Source organism: Rhinoderma darwinii, chromosome 8 (assembly GCF_050947455.1).
Source record: "Rhinoderma darwinii isolate aRhiDar2 chromosome 8, aRhiDar2.hap1, whole genome shotgun sequence".
In the NCBI taxonomy this organism is placed as follows: domain Eukaryota; kingdom Metazoa; phylum Chordata; class Amphibia; order Anura; family Rhinodermatidae; genus Rhinoderma; species Rhinoderma darwinii.
Genome location: NC_134694.1, coordinates 6830573 through 6842842, shown reverse-complemented (window position 1 = coordinate 6842842; position 12270 = coordinate 6830573). Strand labels below are relative to the sequence as shown.

Sequence of the window (12270 nt, the reverse complement as noted above, 5' to 3'; positions counted from 1 at the left end):
ACCTGTATATTGAGAATTGACCCTCTCAGTATGGCTGGACCCCGATGGACGTCATAAAACGGAAACTTCTTCTATGTAATGCCACCCTTGTCTCCGTACGGCTGTGCTCTAGTGGGGGGGACACTTTTCCTCTGCTTTTATGTGAAGGTTTGTTACAATTGCATCCAGTCTAAACAATCCTCTATGAGCGAAACACATCAGCACAAATCTCTCTACTGTCCTGATAGTTCGCTACAATGTATCAGTGCAGGTAAAATGTATCAGTCTGTAGTATAAACTGTTCAGCTCCCACAGAATTGCTCTGGATACAATTGTAGCAAACTGCCAGCTGTGAAAAATATTAGTTTTTGTGGCTTTTTAGTCCCTTAGGCCCCATGCACACAACCGTGCCCGTAATCACCGTCTGTGATTACAGGCAATCTGGCCGTGGACAGCCACCCGCATATAAAGTATGGGAGCACGATCTGTAAAAAGCAAAAAATAGGACGTCCTATCTTTTGCGGAGCTTTCTACGGCACGGACGCCTTCCTGTAAATATACGGAAAGGTGTCCGTCGGCCACAGAAATGAATGTATCCGTAATTATGGACGAAATCTACGGTCGTGTGCATGGGGCCTAACCGTTAACTAAGGGTCGCAATTAAAGGGTTTTTACACCTTAAAAGGCAATAGTGATACACCGGGGGGGGATTTACTAGGCAAAATGCGCCAAAAAAAGCGTCAAACATGGCGCGCTCCAAATTAATTATGTGTCTAAGAAACTTTTTTCAACTCCCCTGACAGTTTGGAAAAGTGCCTAAAAAAGGGGAGTGGCTAAAACGAGTCGTAAAATGTACGAGATTTATTAACAACGTGCGCCATATCTTTGGTGCAAAATACTGCTGTAAAACATGCCAGCCACTAGGTGGCGTAAGTTAGAGAAAAGTGTCTAACATATTATATAGAAGCGCCAAACTTATCATAAAGTGTGCGCCAGGGTGGTAAATTTGGCGCCGCTTCTATCCATCTGGTTATATGTCTGTGTCATGCATCATCAGAACACTATCAGTTTTGCCCGGAGTGTCCCTTTAAACATATCCTCACATCCAATCACAGCATTGCAATTACATTGATTTCAATGAGAGTCTGTGCAGAGGTCTCCGTGCATAAAACCCACGGATAACACCTCCTGTCATAGGTCTCTAAGACTTGTTGGAATATTCTTAAAGGTGTACACACCCTTTAACATTGTGGTTTGTTTTACATCATTAATTATCGATTTAAAGGGGTACTCTGAATTTTCCCCCAAGTTTTTTTTTACAGAAACAGTGCCACTCTTGTTCTGGCCACGGACCAGGGTGGCGCTGTTTGTAGGAAAACAACAAGCAGATCCTTTTCTTTTAACATCCCCTTTAAGTTATATCCCCTATAAGCGTTTGCTGATCATCACGGCTGCGCCGAGCAGACATGGGAAATAATTGTTGGATAATCACATAAGTAGAATCATTATCAAACGCTAACAGCTCCCTGGTTACTCTGCGCAATCATTGACAGCTCTCGTGTGGCTCTGGTCAGTCGTGGATTTTTCCATCTCACCTGGAACAGGCCTGATAGACCATCTCCTGGCGTCGGGACTCGTACGCCATCTGCAGCAGTTTGTTCTTGTAACTTTCCTCCAACATCTGCTGCATCGCGGCTGGAGGGGGGGAAGGAGAGGGAAACTCCATCATGACTTGTAGTTTTGTGTAAATGTAATGAAGTTTGGAGCAGGTTTTAGTGCAACCATCAGAGGTGTAGCTATAGGGTAGCAATTGCAACTGGGCCCCAATGCTTGAGCGCCCATAGGAGGACAGAAATATGGCGACCTGATGTAATCCTGCTCGTTATCTTTATAGATATTGAGCACCGCCTGCCCATGATGGTCCAAGCTCTTCTGACATATAAGAAATTCACGGTTGCCAGGACTTCCCCTTTAAATAGCATTTACCCCATTAGCTCAACAAAAATATCTCAGCCCTTTCTTGGTTACATCAGTTCCTAGGAAAGCTGGGTGACAATATAGCCACTCATATCTCCTATAGGGTTTGTTACCCAGCTTTCTGAGGCACCTGAATGGCACTATGAAGTAATACTGGAGCGAGAGAGGAATTACTTCATAAGTAGTCAGATCTGCCATTCCTTAGTTGAGGAGAGACAGGTGACGGGTGAAGACAGGTGACGGGTGAAGGCAGGTGACGGGTGAAGACAGGTGACGGGTGAAGACAGGTGACGGGTGGAGACAGGTGACGGGTGAAGACAGGTGACGGGTGAAGACAGGTGACGGGTGAAGACAGGTGACGGGTGAAGACAGATGCATTACTTACATGCCACTTCTTTACGGCGCAGATTTTCAGCCTCTTCCTGGGTAATTGCCATAAGATGATCCATTTTAATCCTGCAAAGCAGATCATGTCTATTTTGTATCCTAGAGTGTTTCTAAGTCAAGTACCCCCAACTCAAATAAGTGACACCATAGGACCCCCAGGGCTGTGGTCATACACTGTGCCGCATATTAAAGTGTAACTAAACTTTTAAAAAACATTTGACATGTCAGAAGTTTTGATCGGTGGGGATCCGAGCACCGAGACCCCCACCGATCGCTAAAACGAAGCGGCAGAAGTGCTTGGGTGAGCGGTGTGCCGTTTAGTTTCTGATCGGCTTTCCTCTATGAGTGAGTACGCCGCTCGCTGGTTTTCCCTGAAAATCCAATCAGAAACAAAGCGGCACACTGCTCATCCGCTTCGTTTTAGCGATCGGTGGGGGTCTTCCTGCTCGGACCCCCACTGATCAAAACTTCTGATACGTCACTATGATGCCCATACATATTAGATTACCGTCAGCTGATTTTGGCAGGACTAGCCGACCCTCTAAGGCCTCATTTACACGAGCGTGTGCGTTTTGCGCGCGCAAAAAACGCTGCGTTTTGCGCGCGCAAAAGGCACTTGGCAGCTCCGTGTGTCATCCGTGTATGATGCGCGGCTGCGTGATTTTCGCGCAGCCGCCATCATAGAGATGAGGCTAGTCGACGCCCGTCACTGTCCAAGGTGCTGAAAGAGCTAACTGATCGGCAGTAACTCTTTCAGCACCCTCGACAGTGAATGCCGATCACAATCTACACCAACCTGTGAATAAAAAAAGACGTTCACACTTACCATGAACTGCCTGCTTCCTCCAGTCCGGTCTCCCGGCCGTTGCCTTGGTGACGCGTCCCACTCTTGTCATCCGGCCCCACCTCCCAGGATGACGCCGCAGTCCATGAGACCGCTGCAGCCTGTGATTGGCTGCAGCCTGTGCTTGGCCTGTGATTGGCTGCAGCCTGTGCTTGGCCTGTGATTGGCTGCAGCTGTCACTTGGACTTAACTGTCATCCCGGGAGGTCGGACCGGAGTTATCGGTAAGTCAGAACTTTTTTTTTTTTTTACAGGTTCATGGATTTTCGGAGCGGAAGTCACTGTCCATGGTGCTGAACCAGTTTAACGCTTTCAGCACCGTGGACAGTGACTGTCTCCTGACGTCGCGTACCCGAACATTTTTTACCGGTTTCGGTCAAAACGAGTTTGGCCGAACCCGGTGAAGTTCGGTGCGCTCATCTCGAATTTGACACTCCGTTTGGATGTTTGTAACCAGAAAAGCACGTGGTGCTTTTCTGTTTACATTCAGGAGTTTGACAGCTCTTGCGTGATTTTCGCGCATGCAACGCAGGACCGTCAGTGTGGCATGCGTTGTTTTCACGCACCCATTGAAGTCAATGGGTGCGTGTTGCGTGAAAAACGCAAGAATATAGAACATGTCGTGAGTTTTACGCAACGCACTCACGCAGCGCAAAAATCACGCATCGTCTAAACAGCCCCATAGACTATTATAGGTGCGTACGACACGCGTGAAAAGCACGCGCGTCGCACGCGCGTATAATACGCTCGTGTAAATGAGGCCTAATAGTATCGGGGTGTCCCTAAGGATATAAGAAATAAGGATCGGTCAAGTTGGATTTCAACATGTCTAATCCTTTATTCTCACGGCAGCGGCTTGTTCCCCTCTCCCCATTGACTACACATGTACGTTGGGCTGAGTCAAGCGTTCATGTGTATGGGGTAGTCGGACAGCGATCCCGCGAGCATAGCCACCTTTACACTCTTACCTTTTCTTACTGAGAGTATTAATGGCACCCACCTCTCATCCTCCAGGGATTTCAGAATAGATGAACTCTGCTTCTGTCTGCAAATGAATGAGAATAACGAGATCCGACTTAATTAGAAACAGATCCTAGAGTAAAGAAGACGATGAAAGAAATAACGGTTTGCCTATATAATAGCGCTCATGCATGTTTTTTTTTAATCAAAGTACCCCCATAACAAAATCAATGGAGGACCCTCACTACTTTACTAATGAAAGCTGCTCTGCATTACTCGTCGGTGTAAGGTGGAGAAGCTGCGTCCAGTCTGAGCGCCATTTTGATTCTCTCCTAATCCGACAAGTGTCCTGATATCTTCTGTGATACTACAATTCCCCCGTCAGAGGCCACTGCAGCCGGTAATAACAATATGCTGGGCCAGCTTCAACTTGTCAAACCAGAAGTTGTCCAAGATTAGAGAAACATGGCCGCTTTTGTTTTTTTTAGAAACAGCGCCACTCCTGTCCATGGGTTGTGTCTGGTATTACACATCGGCTCCATTGAAGTGAATGGGGCTGAGCTGTAATATCACAAACATCCTGTGGTAAAAACGGGTTGTTGTGATGGAAAAAAAAACCTTTAAGGCATGTCAATTTGAAGTGCCATAAATGTCTGATCTATAGGGATCCAATCACTGGGACTCTTACTAATTTAAAGAACGGGGGAGCTACACCTCCCGATCCAATGGTGAACAGGAAGTACATAAATGAAGTGAGTATGCTCTGCTCCTCCAGTGATCTTACCGGTGAGCCACCTCTCTGCCTAATAATGGGGACTGGGCACTTTTGCTCTCAGGATCGGCCCAGCAGTTGGACCGCCACCGGTTATATATTTATAGCAAATTAATTGAATAAATCATATAGGTAATTGATAATAATACTTGTTTAACACATTGCTCACCTGCGGTTCTCTTCTAGCAGATGAGAGATCCGATATGAGATGCCCTTCTCCATCTGTTTCAGCTGTTCCTGCAGCTTCTGTCGGTCACTTTGCAGCTGCCGTTGATGCTCATTTAGACCTTTCTCCAACCGCGATTGCTCCTGAGCAAAAAAGAGAAACGGACTGAATATATCTACACCTACCCGTCTCCATACGGATCTGGATGCTGCCTGCTGGACACTCACCTCCCTCACAGTCTGTAAAATCTCATTTTTTTGAGAGTTGTTCTGTATTAAAAGCTGAGCGTGTTCTCTCTGCCCCAGGTCCAGCCGACGCTCAAAATCCAGTTTTTCAAGCATTTTCTTTTCCTAAGAAATAAAGAAATTCGGTGTCTAAAAAAAATGAAACCAAGGATAATAATACGCAATAAATGTCATTGAAAGCCAGAACTGTCAGCTCTCCTGTGTGGTGTAGTATAGTAGAGAGGAGCTGTCAGTTCTCCTGTGTGGTGTAGTATAGAGGAGCTGTCAGTTCTCCTGTGTGGTGTAGTATAGAGGAGCTGTCAGCTCTCCTGTGTGGTGTAGTATAGAGGAGCTGTCAGCTCTCCTGTGTGGTGTAGTATAGAGGAGCTGTCAGCTCTCCTGTGTGGTGTAGTATAGAGGATCTGTCAGTTCTCCTGTGTGGTGTAGTATAGAGGAGCTGTCAGCTCTCCTGTGTGGTGTAGTATAGAGGAGCTGTCAGCTCTCCTGTGTGGTGTAATATAGAGGAGCTGTCAGCTCTCCTGTGTGGTGTAGTATAGAGGAGCTGTCAGCTCTCCTGTGTGGTGTAGTATAGAGGAGCTGTCAGCTCTCCTGTGTGGTGTAGTATAGAGGAGCTGTCAGCTCTCCTGTGTGGTGTAATATAGAGGAGCTGTCAGCTCTCCTGTGTGGTGTAATATAGAGGAGCTGTCAGCTCTCCTGTGTGGTGTAGTATAGAGGAGCTGTCAGCTCTCCTGTGTGGTGTAGTATAGAGGAGCTGTCAGCTCTCCTGTGTGGTGTAATATAGAGGAGCGGTCAGCTCTCCTGTGTGGTGTAGTATAGAGGAGCTGTCAGCTCTCCTGTGTGGTGTAGTATAGAGGAGCTGTCAGCTCTCCTGTGTGGTGTAGTATAGAGGAGCTGTCAGCTCTCCTGTGTGGTGTAGTATAGAGGAGCTGTCAGCTCTCCTGTGTGGTGTAGTATAGAGGAGCTGTCAGCTCTCCTGTGTGGTGTAGTATAGAGGAGCTGTCAGCTCTCCTGTGTGGTGTAGTATAGAGGAGCTGTCAGCTCTCCTGTGTGGTGTAGTATAGAGGAGCTGTCAGCTCTCCTGTGTGGTGTAGTATAGAGGAGCTGTCAGCTCTCCTGTGTGGTGTAGTATAGAGGAGCTGTCAGCTCTCCTGTGTGGTGTAGTATAGAGGAGCTGTCAGCTCTCCTGTGTGGTGTAGTATAGAGGAGCTGTCAGCTCTCCTGTGTGGTGTAGTATAGAGGAGCTGTCAGCTCTCCTGTGTGGTGTAGTATAGAGGATCTGTCAGTTCTCCTGTGTGGTGTAGTATAGAGGATCTGTCAGTTCTCCTGTGTGGTGTAGTATAGAGGAGCTGTCAGCTCTCCTGTGTGGTGTAGTATAGAGGATCTCTCAGCTCTCCTGTGTGGTGTAGTATAGAGGAGCTGTCAGCTCTCCTGTGTGGTGTAGTATAGAGGAGCTGTCAGTTCTCCTGTGTGGTGTAGTATAGAGGAGCTGTCAGCTCTCCTGTGTGGTGTAGTATAGAGGAGCTGTCAGCTCTCCTGTGTGGTGTAGTATAGAGGAGCTGTCAGCTCTCCTGTGTGGTGTAGTATAGAGGAGCTGTCAGCTCTCCTGTGTGGTGTAATATAGAGGAGCTGTCAGTTCTCCTGTGTGGTGTAGTATAGAGGAGCTGTCAGCTCTCCTGTGTGGTGTAGTATAGAGGAGCTGTCAGTTCTCCTGTGTGGTGTAGTATAGAGGAGCTGTCAGCTCTCCTGTGTGGTGTAATATAGAGGATCTGTGAGCTCTCCTGTGTGGTGTAGTATAGAGGATCTGTCAGCTCTCCTGTGTGGTGTAGTATAGAGGAGCTGTCAGCTCTCCTGTGTGGTGTAGTATAGAGGAGCTGTCAGCTCTGCTGTGTGGTGTAGTAAAGAGGATCACCCATTATGTTAGTGAAGGACTCACCTTTCTCATCTCGTATTCTGAAAATTTGTTCTGCAAGACAAAAAAGAAGACGAAATTATAAGAATCTTCACTTTTCATTCACTCCGAGAACGTGTCCAAATAAAAAAAACTGCCAGTACGTGGTAAAAGTAAGTTTTCTGGTTTTATATAAATAAAGCCCAATCAATATACAATGAACAGTTCTGGAACATTCAATTATCCTTTGATTTCAATTACTCACATTTTCAAGACCTCTGCTTGCAGTCAGTGCATAGAAAAACTATTTTTTTTTTAAATCCAGAAGCCGAAAAACCCTATTCTGATCAAGTCCGCCCGATACAAACAAACAGCTTATTACAATGTAGCTGAGCTCTCTGAGCCAGCTGCGATAGCAGGAATAGGTTAGAAAGGGTTTTCCGCCTTATAGGATTTCGCTAATAGGTATAGATCAGGGAAACAACATAAATGCCATTCCCTATTATATAAGTCACGGCGCGTCAATTGCGGAGTGTCGCACCCCCATCGATCGCTGCACAACTTACCTGCCATTCACTTTCCTCTTTCAAAGACATTAGAAGAGCGCCATCTACTGTATCAGCTGCTGCATCGCAGGTGTCGTTCTCCAGGACAGAGAGCAAGTACTGAGAGGGTGGGCAGTACTCAACGCCAAGATCTGCGGGGGGGGGGGGGGGATAAATATCTGATTAAACCGCTGCACATACACACGACTGCCTGGATATAAGAAGACGCCTCGGAGTTATGATATCTAGTTACCCCTGCATAGAAACTGCTGGATCGCCTCCGTCCCCTCGCTGCACACGGAGGCTGGAGGGAAGACCATCCCCAAAGCGTCCAGAGTCAGGGTCTAGAAAGAAAGGGTGAGGGGATATTCATGGATTATATTCTATGGATAATGTAACAGAAACACCTCGAGATGTGACGTACAGTAAAGATATTGTAATTCAGCAAAATGATTCAAAGCTCCTTTAACCCGTTGCAGCAGATCGTCTCGAGCGGGCCGGATCGAAATCAACATCCATCCCGCCCGTTCAACCCCTCGGATGTGGCGGCCAATAACGACCGCCTGCCGCATCGGAGTGGTTTTGGAGGGAGGGGGCTCCCTCTCTCACCCCATCGGCACATCCGCGGTGCGATCGCAGGGTGTCGGTGGTATCAGTGGCAGCTGGGGGCCTAACAAAGGTCCTGGGGTCTGCCTCTAGTGAATGCCTGTCAGTTTTACACTGACAGGCAGTCATCCACCAATGCAGAAGTATTTCAGTGTATTATAAAAGAGTTCAAATGATCGCACAGTGAAGTCCCGCGGGGGACTAAAAAAAAAAAAAAGAACAAAATGTAAAAAGTTTAAAAAGTTAATAATAAAAAAAGATGACATGTAAAAAAAAATTAAAAAAAATAATTAAAAAGCCACTTTTTCCCCTTGCAAAATACTTTATTGTAAAAATAAAATAAAAATTACACATATCTGGTATCGCCGCGTCTGTAACGACCCCAAATATAAAACGATTACGTTATTTAACCCGCACGGTGAACGCTGTAAAAAAAATAAAATAATAAATAACGCCAGAATTTATGTTTTCTGTTCATCCAGCCTTAAAAAATTTTTGATAAAAAGTGATCAAAAAGTCACCCACGGCGATCAGCTGAAATCGGTGGGGAAACCTGGCATTAAGTGTTCAATTTCCCCACAGCGCCACCACATGGGAAATTGAGTATTACACATTCATATCAATGGGTTGTGTGTGTAATGCGGGACAGGACGGGTCCTCCAGAGACGCTCTATATAACCGCTCTCCACACTGACAAAGAGATGGGGGTCCTCTGTTTCATGATCCTCATCTAAGTCTAGTTATGCAGCGACACATCCGATAGGAAGTTCAGGCCCCTTATACAGATTTGCCATTCAGGAGAGTGGGAAAGCTGGGTGAGAACCCCTGTGGGAGCGGTGATGGAGGCCATATTGGTTGATGACAATTTACCAAAAATAACTGGACTGACTTTGTAGCAGCTTGACAGATAAGGACATTATGAGAATTTTTGTTTGTGGGTGACTTTTTAATTTTAGGGTGCAATATTCTTAAATAGTAAGTGGGGTGTGTACGGAGCAGTAAATATTGAGATATCGGAAGGTGTGTAGGATATACTATATTTTGATATTATTACACATATTTTATCAATTACCTCTAACGTGCGGACATTAGCCAGAGACGGAGGAAGCTCGCTGAGACGATTTTCACTGATGTTCAATGTACGGAGACAGCGCAGACCACCAACAGTCGGTGGAAGCAGCTTCAGCTTGTTCCCTGGTAAGGTAATCATTTACAGAAATGTTAGACAAAAATTGCATAATAGTGAGATAAGCGGCTACCAGACACCTGACGCCGCTTATCTTGGAAAACAAATATGATTGGACAGATTCTTCGTAGAAAGATTGTCTGGGTATACTGAAAAGTTCTGCAACTTTCTAATACACTTTGTTTATCAAATCCTTACCATTTGTTTGACCTCTAATTACAGTCAATGAATGGAAACATTCTGGTTAACCTCAAGAGGCTGAAAAATGGTCTTGAACTCGAGCTGCTAAGACAGGTGCAGGGACTGTTAACACTCTATCAATTGTGTGAGCATGACAGGTTTTGAAACTCGGAATGCAAGCAATGAGTGTTCCCATTTACTGACAGCAAGCAGAGATTTTAGAAATGTTAAGGAACGGAAATACAAAATGCAGAACTTTTCCTTATACAATGATTCATTTCTACGGAGTTCTATGACACTTACCATTCACATTCAAGGTCTGTAGTTGGATTAAGTCCCCGATGGAGTCAGGGAGGGAACGCAGGACGTTCCGCTCCACGTTCAGCACCTTAAAGATGAAAAATGTCACAAGGGATTAATGTGGAGATCCCAATGACACAAGATGAACACTGTGCATGGAAGTCTTACGGCCGTACTACCGGATTACAGGACTTTTACCGCATCCATTTTCAATTATTTAAATTATTACTGCAATAAATTCTGCTCCATCTGTATAGGGTCCTTCCCAAATATAAAATGCCGATGTCTTTACCCGTAAGGATTTCAGTTGTCCAATGTCTGCAGGAAGGGACGTAATCTGGTTGTCATGGAGATCAAGAACCTAGAAAAAAAAGACATTTGCTTTGGAATAATCATATCTCGGGGTCTACGAAACATCGGGCATTGGACACTCACCTTTAAGGTGTCCAAGTCGAGGATTTGGCAGGACTTGGGGATCAGCTGAGTTAAAAAATTGCTATGAAGAATCAACACCTGTGAAGAGAACCCCATCAGTGTTAAACGTCCTCCCCTAAAACACTCTGTGCTGCTGTGTGACATTGCTCTTTTCACTATTTAAAGTAAAACGTTCTCCTTTGGTGAAATATTTCTCCATTTCCAATATTTTAGGTTGGAGATTCCACGAGATCAGCACACTCCTCTCCTGAAATACTCTGCGCTGCCTAAAACCTGCCATCTGGAACTATCCTACTGTGACCTGACACTCGTCTCCATTCCCCTCCTCCCATCATGACACTGTCGGTGTAAAATGCAGCCCTGTCCTCGCTAACATCACAGGGGAGGCCAGGTCACAGTCGACCAAAACATAAGCACACGTTTCCTGAAACACTCTGTGCTGCTGAGGACCCTACTCTTCCCACTATCCTCCTCCTTCTCTACATATGATGACGCTGCCACGTAACAATCAGTGCAATGGATTCTATTACTGACCTTCTTCTGCAGGACCCGACAGGTGGAGAAAGCAGCATCGGGGGCCTGAAATCAAGACAGAGCGAGAGGATGGGGGTGATTGTTATTTACAATTATCAGACTGTTTACAGTTCCTCAGAGACTTCCGGCGGAGGTAAATGTTGGGAGTATTCCTCAAAGTATCCTTCCGACATATGCCACGGTGAAATACGTCGGTCATTGGCCCCAATGTAAAAAAATATACCGATCAATTATACTGGATAGACCGCTATGAGATTGATGATAGATAGATAGATAGATAGATAGATAGATAGATAGATAGATAGATAGATAGATAGATAGATAGATAGATAGATAGATAGATAGATAGATAGATAGATATGAGATAGATATGAGATAGATAGATAGATAGATAGATAGAGAGATAGATAGATAGATAGATATGAGATAGATATGAGATAGATAGATAGATAGATAGATAGATAGAGAGATAGATAGATAGATAGATAGATATGAGATAGATATGAGATAGATAGATAGATAGATAGATAGATAGATAGATAGATAGATAGATAGATAGATAGATAGATATGAGATAGAGAGATAGATATGAGATAGATAGATATGAGATAGATAGATATGAGATAGATAGATAGATATGAGATAGATAGATAGATAGATAGATAGATAGATAGATAGATAGATAGATAGATAGATAGATAGATAGATAGATATGAGATAGATGACCCTCCGGTGTTGTTACCTCTGATATTTCACATTTGGAGATGTCCAGGATTTCGTCCGCTCCCGCTTCTTTTGCCTGGAAATAGAAGACATTACTAATTCTGATTACAAGAACCAATCAGATTACACGTCTCATTTTTCAAAGGCCCTTTAAAAGAAATTAAAGCAGTGATGTGATTGGTTGCCATGGGCAGCTAATCCACTTTCATCAACTTTAAAACATCTCCCCCGGTGATGGATGTAGCAGAGCTGAATATGTCATTGATCTCTTTTGCTTCTGACATTTGATGTACCTGACGTTCCTATGTAAACCCCCGATAACCCAACATGACTTTGTATATGGACAAAGCTCTGCTGCACCTGTTTATAAGGGAAAAACACAGTTTTCATTCTGATCTGTGTCACACGTCTGATCGAGGCTGCTGAATCACTGTGAGAACAGCACATAATGAAGCGAATGATGATAATGTGACGGCACCTCAGACCTGGAGTGCAAGCTCCTCAGCCCACTATACTGCTACAGTAAATAATAACTCATCTCCTC

General features: G+C 44.9%; 1 protein-coding gene across 3 annotated transcripts in view; it reads right to left on the bottom strand.

Annotated features, from left to right (window-relative positions):
- LRSAM1 (leucine rich repeat and sterile alpha motif containing 1) overlaps positions 1 to 12270 on the bottom strand; it is a 33957-nt gene that overhangs the window by 16107 nt on the left and 5580 nt on the right. For all 3 annotated transcript variants that reach the window (XM_075834799.1, XM_075834798.1, XM_075834797.1), the window contains exons 3-16: positions 11746 to 11802; positions 11004 to 11048; positions 10470 to 10547; positions 10327 to 10395; positions 10038 to 10122; positions 9441 to 9562; positions 8016 to 8106; positions 7784 to 7914; positions 7263 to 7292; positions 5312 to 5434; positions 5088 to 5227; positions 4187 to 4231; positions 2342 to 2412; positions 1575 to 1674 (exon numbers count right to left, since the gene is read on the bottom strand). In XM_075834799.1, coding sequence (XP_075690914.1) covers positions 1575 to 1674; positions 2342 to 2412; positions 4187 to 4231; positions 5088 to 5227; positions 5312 to 5434; positions 7263 to 7292; positions 7784 to 7914; positions 8016 to 8106; positions 9441 to 9562; positions 10038 to 10122; positions 10327 to 10395; positions 10470 to 10547; positions 11004 to 11048; positions 11746 to 11802 — 1187 coding nt within the window. The remainder of the gene's footprint in view (positions 1 to 1574; positions 1675 to 2341; positions 2413 to 4186; positions 4232 to 5087; positions 5228 to 5311; positions 5435 to 7262; positions 7293 to 7783; positions 7915 to 8015; positions 8107 to 9440; positions 9563 to 10037; positions 10123 to 10326; positions 10396 to 10469; positions 10548 to 11003; positions 11049 to 11745; positions 11803 to 12270) is intronic.